This window comes from Enhydra lutris, unplaced genomic scaffold (genome assembly GCF_002288905.1).
Source record: "Enhydra lutris kenyoni isolate GAN:26980312 unplaced genomic scaffold, ASM228890v2 scaffoldscaffold34, whole genome shotgun sequence".
Classification (NCBI taxonomy): Eukaryota; Metazoa; Chordata; class Mammalia; order Carnivora; family Mustelidae; genus Enhydra; species Enhydra lutris.
This window is the reverse complement of record NW_019154118.1, coordinates 24,938,697-24,952,517: the sequence shown is the minus strand read 5'-3', so window position 1 is coordinate 24,952,517 and position 13,821 is coordinate 24,938,697. Positions and strand designations below refer to the sequence as shown.

Genomic DNA, 13,821 nt, shown 5'->3' with positions numbered 1-13,821 from the left:
TCTAGATCCATATTTGGTTTGACTCTGGTTAGTGAAATTGAAGCCAGAATTAAATCACAAATTATTTTCAACTTGTGGGACCTTATTTTTATTTTTATTTTATTTGTTTATGTATTTATTTTAAGTAGGCTCACACCCAGTCTGGAGCCTACCATGGGGCTTGAACTCACGATCCTGTGATAAGACCTGAGTTGAGATCACGAGTTGGACATTTAACTGACTGAGCCACCCAGGCACCCCAAGACCTTATTTTTAAGAAAATTCGTCTTCACTATATATATATATATATTTTTTTTTTTTTTAAGATTTTATTTATTTGAGAGAGAGATCGTGTGCATGAGTGGTGGAGGGGCACAGGGACAAGCAGACTCCCTGCTGAGTGAGGAGCCCAATGCGGGGCTCAGTCCTATGACCTAAGCCAAAGGCAGATGTTTAACCAACTGAGCCACCCAGGTGCCCTTTTAGCATAAATTATCTTAAAAGATATTTTTCTTGTGGGTGCCTGGGTGGTACACTCAGTTGACTATCTAACTCTTGGTTTTGGCTCAGGTCATGATCCCCAGGGTCCTGGGATGGAGTCCAGGTCAGACTCTGCACTCTGGGGAGTCTCCTTGAGAATTCTCTGTCTCTCTCTCTCTCGCCCTCTGCCCATCCCCCTGCTCACACATACTCTCTTTTTCTATAAAATAAATAAATCTAAAAAGCATTACTAAAAAAGCTGTTTTTCTTGTTCCAGCATTACTAAAAAAGCTGTTTTTCTTGTTCCTGAGTTGGTTTTTTCCTCTCTTGTCTGCTTCATCTCTATTATGTAAGCGGACTTATTGTTGTGTACACCTTAAATGGTAGTTTTTTTCAGAGTTCGATGTTTTTCTTTTTCCTGTGTTCTCCTATCTACAGAAGCAATCCCGATTATTCTGAGTCAAACTTCTAGACTTCAAAGGTCTCTTGTTGTTTCTATGTGTCTGTCTCTTAACTTCCTTAAGTACTCCATATTTAGAATGACAAAAATGTATTGTTCATAGCTTCAAACCAAAAATCTGAAAGCTACCATCAACTTCCTGTTTTCTTCCTCCCTCATATTCAGTTGATTCCTGGGTTTCATAGGTTTTATTAAATATCTCTTGAATTGGCCTTCTTTCTATCCCATCTTCTTCCCCTGCCACCATTTCTCTGAACAATTACAGCAGTCTTCTGCCTCCCTGTCTTTGTTGTGTCTCCACGTATCATTTGTCCATTGCTACATGACAGATTACTCTCAAGGTTAGCAGCTTGAAACGCTGCACACTTACCCTGTCACTGTTAGAGGGTCAGGAAGACCGATGGGCCCATCTAGCTCAGGGTCTCTCATGAGCTTGCAGTGAAGCGGAGCAGCGGTGTAGGCCGAGACTCTGGCAGGGCTGAGTGAGCTTTCCGGTTGCTCACAGGAGTGTTGGCTGGGGTCAGTTCTTCCCTAGCTGCTCAGTTCCTCACCATGTGGGTCCCTCCTTGAAGCAGTTTACATGTGGCAACATGCTTGCTCCAGAGTAAGAGAGGGCCTCCCAAGACAGAGCTCAGGGTTTCTGCCATAGTTTTGGTAGTGACAAACCACCACGTGGGTCATGTTTTATTACTCAGACAGGTGCTTGTACACTGTAGGAGGGAATGGTACATGGGTATGAACACCAGGAAACCGGGGTCATCGAGGGCCATCTTAGAGGCTGTACCTCAGAGTTAGAGGAAATAAATGATGCAGGGTTTAGAAAGAACTCTTGAAAAATCCAGTTTATGGCATAGAGCTTACATTGAAAATGAAAGTCAAGCTAAAGAAGAGATCTTTGAAATACAGGATGAAGGGGTAAAACAGAAGACCAAATCAGTGATTTGAAAAATAAAACCAGGGTTCTCCCTAGATGTAGAGCAAAAACAAGGTATGGGAGATAAAATAGAAATAAAGGGATAGGGAAGGTAGATCTAGAATTGGGTAAACATGTACCAGAAATAGCAGAGGAGAGGATATGGTCCAAAAATAAGAGGTGGAAACTCCCCGGTGGAAACTCTTCCCTTCTCACCCATCTCCTCACGTCTTAATATTGAAAGTGCTAGAAAACATGCTGAGATATGTCCTTAGGGAGTTTCAGAATTCCAAGAATAAAGAAAATACCCTAGTTTTCTTGCAGTGAAGAAAAACAGTTCACTGTCAAAACAAAGCAGACTGTCTTCAGCACTTTTCATTGGCCAAATTGGATATAGGAGATGGATGAAACATTTTCTTAAATATTTGAAGGGAAGTTATCCCAATCCTAGTATTCTCCAGTTAAGTTTGTAATCAAGTTTAAGACAACATAAGCGTATTTTCAGATAGGTAAGGATTTAGAGGATCTAAGGATCTTGCAGGAATGAAATGTATCCTTTCTTCTATTACCAACATTGGTCATTAAGAAATTGAGTGTTGTTAAGCTTGACGGAAGGAGGTGCTCCTAAACTAGGAATCCTGACCTTAAGATGAACGTAAGCAGAAAATGGTCTGTTTGGATGGACATGATCCATCCCAAACTCTAAGAAAGTGGAAACCAAACATTTTAGCTGATAAAAATTGTTGCACAGAAACCAGCTATGAAGCAGAAGAACACCAACACAGGGCTCCAAACTGAGTGTGGTAGCCTCATACAACCATTCAGGGTAATTTAAGAAATCTTGAATCAAAAATTCAAAAGCTGAGGAGAGAAACCAACAAAAGTAGGAGGAAATAAAATGAAAATTGACCTCAAAAAACAAATAGGAAAAGTCAAAATCATGTTAGAAATTAATAATCTCAGTAGGTGAAGAAAAAACAGAGATGAATATTTCTTAAAGGGCACCTGGGTGACTCAGTGGGTTAAAGCCTCTGCCTTTGGCTCAGGTCATGATCCCAGAGTCCTGAGATAGAGCCCCACATTGGGCTCTCTGCTCAGTGGGCAGCCTGCTTTCTACTCTCTCTCTGCCTGCTTTCTGCCTACTTGAGATCTCTGTCAAATAAATAAATTTTTAAAATCTTTAAAAAAAATTGTGCTTTTTTTAAAAAATTTTTATTTATTTATTTGACAGAGAGAGACACAGTGAGAGAGGGAACACAAGCAGGGGGAGTGGGAGAAGGAGAAGCAGACCTCCCGCTGAGCAGGGAGCCTGATGTGGGGCTCGATCCCAGGACCCTGGGACCATGACCTGAGCTGAAGGCAGACGCTCAATGACTGAGCCACCCAGGCCTCCAAAATAACCAGCTTTAATAAGTATTATATAATGTATATGAGGTTTGGGAAAAGCAGGACTGACTGGAATCAGGGATTCTAATATCTTCAGTATATTCTCCATCTCATTTTTGTTTTTCTGAGTTTCTGTGGGTCTCTGTGTTTATACCTTTAGAGCTTCATAATGAGAAGGCAAAGAAAGGGCCTTTACTTGTGCAGGTCTAGTTTGAAAAATCTCAGGGCACAACTCTCTCAGGCCTACCCCCTTAACGCAGTCAGTGTGGTCTTGGGGTAATATGGTTTAGCTTGTGTCAGGCACCTACACCTATTAATAGAACATGGAAGGGGGTGTGAGCAAATAAAAATAGTACAACTCCTTCGACAGGGTTAGATACTCCCCATTTTGTATGTTTCCACCATAACATATCTCCATATGATAGAATATATCGTTATTGTCTATTTATTTATGTCTGTTTTCTACATCAGACTATATGTTCTTACATTAGAGCCTGAACACCGGTACTACATTTTTTTTCTTTTTTAATTTTTTTTTTTATAAACATATAATGTAGTATTAGCCCTAGGGGTACAGGTCTGTGAATCGCCAGGTTTACACACTTCACAACACTCACCATAGCACATACCCTCCCCATGTCCATAACCCCACCACCTTCTTCCTACCCCCCTCCCCCCGCCCCCCTCAGTTTGTTTTGTAACAGTAAGAGTCTCTTTTGGTTTGTCTCCCTCCTGATCCCATCTTGTTTCATTTATTCTTTTCCTAACCCCCAACCCCCCCACCCCCGCCATTGCATCTCTACTTTCTCATATCAGGGAGATCATACGATAGTTGTGTTTCTCCAATTGACTTATTTCACTAAGCATAATACCCTCTAGTTCCATCCACATCGTTGCAAATGGCAAGATTTCATTTCTTTTGATGGCTGCATAGTATTCTGTTGTATATATATACCACATCTTCTTTATCCATTCGTCTGTTGATGGACATCTAGGTTCTTTCCATAGTTTGGCTATTGTGGACACTGCTGCTATGAACATTGGGGTGCACGTGCCCCTCTGATAAGTCATTTGCAGGTATTCCAGCAGTAGACATTATCCCAATAGTGATACGTTGGAACCTTCTACTTAAAATTGGGACTAAGACAAAGAGTCTATTCTCACACTTCGTTTCTTTTTCCCCTAGATTTTGAAATTTGTTGCCATGGTATTATAAGTAGTATATTTATATTGTATATGTGGATATATCTTGTTATTTCATCCCTAATCCTACTGTTTTTCTTTAATCTGTTCTTTAAGGAGTTGATCCATTTTATTGGTCTTTTCATATAGGCAAGTTTAAAAAATTACTTTGGTAAGACACATCATATCAAAATTTGTTCGATCCACATAAGCAGGGCTTAGGTATTAAGGAGTTTATAGCCTTTAATGCATATGTTAAAAAAAGGTTCAAAGTCAGTGATCTGAGTACTCATTTTAAGAAATGAGGACAAAGCTAGCTAGCTGGCACATTAAAACTAAGTACAGTACAAGGAAGGAATGACAATAGCCAAAATTGATGAAATACAAAATTGATGAAATACAAAATTGTACAACAGAGAAAAGGAAAAGGCAAACATGAGTTCTTTGGGAAGAATAATATTCAATTTATTTTCATTCAAATCCATAATTTGCTTTTTTTTTTTTTTTTAAGTGGGCTCCATGCTGGGCGTAGAGCCCAGTGCAGGGCTTGAACTTAAAACCCTGAGATCAAGACATGAGCTGAGATCAAGAATCAGACACTTAACTGACTTAGCAAACCAGGCGCCCCCATAATTTGTTTCTTTATTAATGTCTTCTTTCTGGTTACTTTGAATTTTTTTTTTCTGGTTTCTTTTAAGATGAATTCTTAGTTCTTTTATCTTTTTGTTCCAAATGAAAGCATTCAGGGCTATACATATTTTTTCTTAATAATGCTTTTATTGTTACCACAGGTTTTACAGTATGAAATGTTTTCCTTTTTATTGCCCTCTTAGTTGTTGGGAAATTGTTTTGTGTTGTTTAACCCATGCATTATCTAGGGACTTAATTTCTAATAACGATGTCTTCTTTGATCACTTATTTATTTATGGATTATGTTCAAGAGAAATAGCCTGTAAAAATTTCTTTAAAAATTTTATATGGGTGCATATGCTCTTAGGAGAAAAACTATATTTTTTAATTTTTTTTTATGTTTTACTTTTTAAAAAGATTTTATTTATTTATTAGAGAGAGCATGCATGAGCAGGGGCAGCGGGAGAGGTAGAAGCAGACTCCCTGCTGAGCAGGGCACCCAACAAAGACGCAGGACTTGATCCTGGGACTTTGGGATTGTGACCTGAGCTGAAGGCAAACGCTTAATCCCCTGAGCCACCTAGGGGTCTCTATCAATTGTATTTTTAAATTCCTCTTTGTCTTTAATTTTTTTTGTCTAGCTTTTCAGATGGTAAGAGATTTTGGGGCAGACGCTGCTGACTAACACCCATTCCTGGCTTTATGTGCTTTACATACTTTCCGTGCGGCTGCGTATTGTAATATTCACTTCTTCGGCTTCCCTTGCTGTTTTGTCACCATGTGATACAGTTCTGACAAATAGGTTTACAGGAGGTCTTCTGAGATAGGTTTTGCTTTTCAGATGAATTAAACTAATGTGCCTGGCACAGTCCTCGTTTTAGAGGCTAACGTGCTAAAGTGGCAGAGTGGAGAGAGACACATGCTTTTCTCAGTTTCTTCCCAGACGCTAGCCACTGCCTACCTCTAGACTTCTAGTTATTTCAGAAAAATAACATAATAGTTGGAGCCTCTGTTGATTGAATTTCATGTTTTAGCTAAATGCATCCTAACTGATATAAGTAAAGATGTTTTAAGTATTCTGTTATACTTGTATCAAGTTCTTTCATTCCTAATTATTAATGTAACACAAAAGTAATGTAAATAGTTGGATCTGTCTTCATAGATAATGCTTTTTATCATTACATAATATTTCTTTTCTCTAGTTCTTTTAACCTTAAGTTCCTCCTCGGATGATGCTAGTATTGTTATCCTGCTTTAGTTTGGTTTGTGTTTGCTTAGTATCTTTTAAGACACACTGTCTTTTTTTTTTTTTTTTTAAGATTTTATTTATTTATTTGACAGAGAACGCAAGTAGGCAGAGAGGCAGGCAGAGAGAGAGAGAGAGAAGCAGGCTCTGCACTGAGCAGAGAGCCCGATGTGGGGCTCGATCCCAGGACCCCGGGATCACGACCTGAGCCGAAGGCAGAGGCTTTAACCCACTGAGCCACCCAGGCGCCCCTCTTTTTTTCTTTTTAATTGTACATTACATAAAATGTACCACTTTAACCAATTCAGTGGCATTTTACAATTTATTGACATTGAGTACATTCACAGTATAGTGCCAACATCATCTTTATCCATCTTTTGGAATGTCTGCATCATCCCATACGGAAGATCTAAGCTCTTTGCCACTGTGAGTTTGTCTATTCTAGGTACCTCTTATAAGTGGTCCTTTTGATGGAAATACTGTCTTTTAATGGGAAAATTTGTTGAGTTCATATTTAATGCTATGACTGATTTTCTTGTTTCTAAGTTTCTAACTTTATCACTTAGTAGATATTCTTGTTTCTTCATTTTTTGTTTTTGTTATTTTTGTTAATCTGAAAGTTCACTTCCATTAGTGGTTACTTTCCTTTTTCTCACTCTGCATCAGAGGCAAATAGTGTTACTATTACTCAAAAGCAAAATAACTGTTTTTTTATACCAGGGTTACACTTTTCTCTTTTACCTTCTTTGTATCCTTCTTTGTACCCAACCCTTTTCTCTATTGCCTTAAAACCTTTGAAGAACCATGGGGCACCTGGGTGGCTCAGTGGGTTAAGCCTCTGCCTTTGGCTCAGGTCATGGTCCTGGGGTCCTGGGATTAAGCCCCGCATCAGGCTCTTTGCTCAGCAGGGAGCCTGCTTCCTCCTCTCTCTCTCTGCCTGCCTCTCTGCCTACTTGTGATCTCTGTTAAATTAAAAACAAAAACAAAAACACCTTTGAAAAACCTTTACTTTTTTGCTTTCCCACCCCTCCCCCCTTCCTGATTTTTCTAATATCGTTAAGTAGTTAAAAAGAAATTCTCTTGCAACATGCCCTTTTTTAAAAAAGCACTTTGGTTGGGGTGACTGGGTGGCTCAGTTGATTTAGCATCTACCTTTGGCTCAGGTCATCTCAGCGTTCTGGGATCGAGCCCCACCTCAGGCTCCCTGCTCAGCGGGGAGCCTGCCCCTCCTGTCTGCTCCCCCAACCCTGCCCCTGCTTGCTTGCTCCCTCTCATGCTCTCTCTCTCAAATAAATAAAATCTTAAAAAAAAAAAAAGCACTTTGGTCATATATTCCAAGGGAATGTATTTTTAACCATTCAGATTTAATTTCATACATTTATTGCTTGCTGTTACTCCTTCCCTTTATATTAAAATGCCATTTGATATAACAGATTAAGTACAGGACCTAGAACTACATGCACCTATTATGGGTAAATACCAGAAGCAGTGTTGAGTGAAAAAAATCACTCAAAAAAACTATTATTTGATACAATTTCTTTCTTTTTTCTTAAGAGAGGGAGAGGGGCGCCTGGGTGGCTCAGTGGGTTAAAGCCTCTGCCTTCGGCTCAGGTCATGATCCCAGGGTTCTGGGATCGAGCCCCACATCGGGCTCTCTGCTCAGCAGGGAGCCTGCTTCCTGCTCTCTCTCTGCCTGCCTCTGCCTACTTGTGATTTCTGTCTTTCAAATAAATAAATAAAAATCTTTAAGAGAGGGAGAAGGGAGGAGAGGTAGAGAAAGAATCCTTTTTTTTTCCCCCTTTAAACATTTTATTTATTTGACAGAGAGAGCACACTCAGGGGGAATGGCAGGGAGAGGGAGAAGCAAGCTCCCTGCAGAGCGGGGAGCTCGAAGCAGCTTTGATCCAGGGATCCCAGGACCTTGAGATCATGACCTGAACCTAAGGCAGAGGCTTAACGCACTGAGCCACTGAGGTGCCCACCAGGAGAGAGAGAATCTTAACCAGGCTCCACACCCATCTTAAGAGTCAGATGCTTTCCGAGTGAGCCACCCAGTCACCCGTGTTAGATACAATTTCTGTGAAGTTCAGAAATTCTCATAGTCCGTTGTAAAACTTGAAAAATAATAACAGGTTCAGTCTTCTTCTGGGGAGGGTGGAAGAGAGTAGGATCAGGGAGAGGAGCACAGAGGCATTAACATAGGGTGTTTATTAACCCGTTACCATGGGGTATTACCGTAATCCATTCCTCAGGTATGTTATTATAAAATGTTTCAAAATGTGTGTGAAGATTGACCAGGAGACTTGACAAGGTCTTTTGTGCAATGGTGAGTAGTATTGTGTTTTGAATAAGATTGAGTGTAGTGAGGGCATTCTTTCCTGACGTAGCAACACCTCGGAGTACCTGGAGGTTGAGAAAAGGGGGCTGGAGATGTGCTAAGTCACTCATGACCGTAACTCCCCCCGGGGGATTGATCCTGTGTTCTTCACCACGCCATGCCCTCTTGCCTTACGGGATTCAAGCCGCCTTTTAACCCTTCTGACATGCATACCTGGCGGTACTTGGAGTGTGGCATGGCTTCCAGGGTGGCCCTGTTTCAAAGTGGCATCAGACTCCTCTGCTGCATGACTTTTGCCCCAAAACCCCCGGTAATAGCATTATCAGGTTTTCTTAGAACTGCCTGACGGCCTGACGCTCTGCATACCCGGATGTCCTTTTGTTCTGCCCTACGGCGATCAGACTGGTTTTGTGGGCTTCTCACAGTACACTTCCCATTTTCCCTCACCTCCATTTCCCTCCATAAATCTCTTGCCTGTCTAATCCCCTCCGCTTCTGGCGAGCCCTACACGGACCTGAGTCACTCTGCAAAGTGCCTGCCACGTGGTGAGTGGTCAGTGCCTGTGGGGGGGTTGTTTGTTGTTTGTTTTAAGATTTTATTTATGTGAGAGAGCACATGAGAGGGGAGAGGGTCAGAGGGAGAAGCAGACTCCCCATGCAGCTGGGAGCCCGATGTGGGACTCGATCCTAGGACTCCAGGATCATGACCTGAGCCGAAGGCAGTCGCTTAATCCACTGAGCCACCCAGGCGCCCAGCCTGTGTTTGTTAAAGTGAGAGGTGGTGGTGATGGGGACTCTGGTAGTCGTAGAGGATGCCCATGTCCAAAGTGGAGAGACGTTTAGGGGATGGACACAGCAGGACTGTGACTGAATGTGGTGTGTGGGAGGGAAGGGTTAGTGTGCTCCATTTCTTGCTTACCGCTCCCCCCTTCACACGCAGAGCATGCCGGTTTGCTTGTATTCACTGCCTGCGGCTCGGCGGTCCCCAGTTCTGTACTCATGCTCCTGCTTCTCCATAAAATCTCCTTCCCCCACGCCCTCTTACCTTTGCCTGGCAAACTCCTGCTTGTTCTTTGAGATGAAGCTCAGGAAACCAACTCTTTCAGGGAATCTCCCCCTTCCCTCACTGCCTCTCAGCCTCTCCCTTCAGCTCTCACCCTGCCTGGGTTCCAGAACCATCTTGTGTTTCTATGCATGGGAGCCGTGCACTGAATTACAGGCAGCCTGTTTTTGTGTCATGTTCTTCTAACTTCTGGATTCCTTTAGTCATGAGCTGAGATTGCAGAGGTGTCAGCTGCCCGCTGTGTAGTTTACTCGTAGGTCGGTGGGAAGCCATTGGAGCTTTATACAGAGAGCGAACAGGATGTGATTTGTTTCAGAGCCTCACTTTGGCTACTGTTTGTGGAAAGGTTGGTTTGGAAAAGTGCAGGAGTAAATTTGGGGAAATGGTTTTGGGAGTCCCCCCTGCCCGGCTCCTCTGGACGCCAGCCGAGCTGTCCCAGTTCCACTGCATACTGGCTTTGTAACTTAGGAATGTTCCTTAACCTTTATTTGCCTCAGTCTCCCCATCTGTAAAATGGTGATAAAAATGGTACTCCCTTCAGAGTTGTGGTGAAGGGAGTTTAAATGAATGTGTTTTAAATGAATTAAAACAGCTTAGAATAGTAACTGGCACATAGTAAACAATCACATGTTATGTATTGTTTGTTATTCAGCAAATACTTGTGTTCGCTGCGTACTAGGTGGTGAGCAGAGAAACCACTCTTAAGCTGAAAGTTCAGTTTAACCAGAGACAAAAGCAAGTTCAAATGAATAATATGCATACTTTGAGTTACAACGATGTCCCTGAGAATCCGGACTTAAACTATTTGGCTGTTGTTACAATGTTATGATTCCAGAGATCTCTTATTTTGATTTCTTTGGCATTTTTTTTTATAGCAGGGGTCCCATTAGGTACTGTATGAGTCACTGGGGAGCATTTTTTAAATAAAAGCATCCTTGATAATAAGACTCTATCCTTTTGTTAGGAGTTCACCCACTCTGTAACTTGGTAATTAAGAAATTAGTTTTTGAACATGTTTTATTACTGTTAAATATCTATACTGTCAACTCCATAAGTTCAGAGGTTTTCTATCTCAGTTTAGGGGAGCTTTTGTTTTTGTTTTGTGTTTTAAATAAAGGAGATACGGTAGTAATTCATGTGTAAATATAACAAATATATGGGGGAAGTTAAGAGATTTGCTGATATTTAAATGACTGATTCTTTTTAAAGAGAATAGTTTACATATATTGTAAAAAATTAAAATAATATAAAGAAATAAAATAATTCATACTTTACATGAGAAACTAATTGATAGTGGTTAACCAGGGGGTGTGGGATTTGAAGATGGAAGGATGCTTTTATAATTAAAGATAAACAGTAAGTAGAGATTTAAGGAGGAAAACAATGACAAAGAAAGTAAAAGTAGAAACAAATTTGTGTATTAGATAACTTAACAAAGAACTGTGGTTCTTATGGATGGATTCTCCACCCTCAGCTGGGTGCAGCATGGTCGGCGGAAACTGTATTCCTACAGAACTTGCTGGGAGTTTTGTCTTTGTTCTTGGTCTAGTGTTCATTGCTGTTTACCTGCTTTATTTTTACAGGGATGTGCATGCGGTCTGTCTCTGGGATGATAAAGGTCCAGCAAAAATTCATCAGGCTTTAAAAGAAGATATTCTTGAGTTTATCAAGCAAGCACAGGCAGTAAGTTCTGTATCTTAGATTAAGTTTAAGATTTAGAGAATATCCTATTTTCTGCTGTAGGACTTCCAGAAATAATTTTAAAATATCACATTGACTTTTGACATTTGCTAATTAAATTTTTTTAAAGTTTATTTATTTAAGCAATCTCTACACCCAACATGGGACTGGCTGAGTCACCCAGGTGCCCGTATTTTATTCTTTTTGATGCAGTTGTAAATGGGATTGTTTTTAAAATTTTTTATTTTTGATAGTTTAAGTGTATAGAAATGCAACAGATTTTTGTATATTGATTTTGTATCATGCGTCTTTACTAAATTCATTTTTTCTCACAGTTTTTTGGTAAACTCATCATCATTTTCTCTATCTTATGTTAGTTGCAAATAATGATGGTTTCACTTTTTTTTTTTTTTTTTTTAAACTTCTTCCTTTTTGACTTGGATGTCTTTTCTTTTTCTTGTCTGATTGCTGTTCCAGTAGTGTGTTGCCTTTGCTAAAGGCATACAAGTAGCGTTCTTGTCCTGTTGCTGATCTTAGACTTTCATTTTAGCTGTGGTTTGTCATGTATTGCTTTTATTATGTTGAGGTACATTCCCTTTATCCCACTTTTTAAGAGTTTTTATTGTAAATTGATGTTGAATTTTGTCAAATGCTCTTTCTGCGTCTGTTTGTGATGATCACGGGCTTTTTTTTACTTTGCTTTGTTGCTGTGGTGTTTCACGTGGATTCACTCGTGGATGTTGAACTAACCAAGCTTGAATCCCTGGAATAAATCCCACTTGCTCATGATATATGGTCTTTCAATGTCTGCTGAGTTGGTTTCCTAATATTTTGTTGAGAAGTTTTGCATCTGTGTTCTTTAGGGATATTGACCTATAATTTTCTTCTTTTGTGCCATCCTTATCTGATTTTGGTATCAGGGTAATACTGACTTCTTAAATGAGTTTGGAAGTGTTTGCTTCTCTTCTGTTTTTCGGAAGAGTTTGAGAGGGATTGGTATTACTCCTCTTTAAATGTTTGATAGAATTCACTGTCGTTGCCGTTTCGTCCTGGGAATATAGTTTGCTGGGAGGTTTTTCATTACTGACTCAGTCTCCTTGCTTGTAATTGGTCTGTTCAGGTTTTCTGTTTCTTCATAATTTAGTCTTAGTAGGAGTATGTTTCATGGAATTTATCTGTTTCTTCTATGTTGTCAAATATGTTGCCAGATAATTGTTTATAGGTGTCTCTTATGAACCTTTGTTGTTGTTTTTTTTGTTTTGTTTTGTTTTTGTTTTTTGTAGGTTAGGCTCCACACCCAAAGTGGGGCTTGAATTCACAAACCTGAGATCAAGAGTTGTATGCTTGGGGCGCCTGGGTGGCTCAGTTGATTAAGCATCTGACTTTGAGTCAGGTCATGATCCCATGGTCCTGGGATTAAGCCCCGCATTGCACTTTCTGTTCAGCGGGGAAGTCTGCATCTCCCTCTCCCTCTGCCCCTCCCCTCAACTCATACTCTTTGTTTTCTCTCTCAAATAGATAAAATCTTTAAAAAAAAAAAAAAAAAGAAAGAAGAAAGAAAGAGAAAGAGTTGCGTGCTCTACCAGCTGAGGCAGCCAGGAGCCCCAGTCCTTTGTATTTCTGTGTTAGCAGTTGTAATGTCTCCTATTTCATTTCTGATTTTGTCCTCACTTTTTTTCTTGCTGACTATGGACAGGTTTTTTATGAACTTCTTTTGGGATGTAGGTATTTATAGCAGCATTTTTCATGATAACCAGTGGCTGGAAACAACCCACAAGTCCATCAGTGGACACAACAGATAAACAAAGTGTGGTGTATCTATAAATGGTATAGTGTTCGGCCATAAGAGGAATAAAGTATTGATACATCCTAGGACTTGAGAGACCCTTGAAACTGTAAAATGAAAGACGCCAATTTTAAATGTCTACATTTTATAGGGGCACCTGGGTGCCTTAGTCGGTTAAGCTTCTGATTCTTGATCTCAGCTCAGGTCTTGATCTCAGGGTAGGATCAAGCCTGGGTGAGGCTCTGCACTAAGCTAATGGTGGGCTTGGTATTCCCTCTCTCCCTGCCCCTGCTCATGTACATGTGCTTCCTCCATCCCTCCCTGCCCCCACCCCCCCAAATAAATAAATAAATAAAATTTTAAAACAAAAATGTCTGCATATTACATGTTTCCATTCATGTGAAAGTCTGGAACAAGCAAGTGTATAAACCCTGAAAGTAAATTAGTGGTTGCTAGGGCCAGGGAGGGGATGGATGGGAACGGTAGTTATGGGAGGATAAAAACGTGATCACTTAAGGGATATAGGGTTTTAGGAGGTTTTTTTATTGAGATATAGTTGACATAAAACATTTCTTTAGTTTCATGTGTACATTATGATTTTATGTATGTACCAACATGATTGTCACAGTAAGTCTTTGTGAACATGTTTTAATTTCTCTTGGATATAATATAGTTTGTA

At 40.3% G+C, this 13,821-nt stretch overlaps 1 protein-coding gene across 1 annotated transcript in view; it reads left to right on the top strand.

Annotated features, from left to right (window-relative positions):
* LOC111153822 (cullin 5) overlaps positions 1 to 13,821 on the top strand; it is an 89,208-nt gene that overhangs the window by 26,954 nt on the left and 48,433 nt on the right. Inside the window, exon 3 of the mRNA XM_022513075.1 lies at positions 11,260 to 11,359. Within this exon, the coding sequence (XP_022368783.1) occupies positions 11,260 to 11,359 (100 nt within the window). The remainder of the gene's footprint in view (positions 1 to 11,259; positions 11,360 to 13,821) is intronic.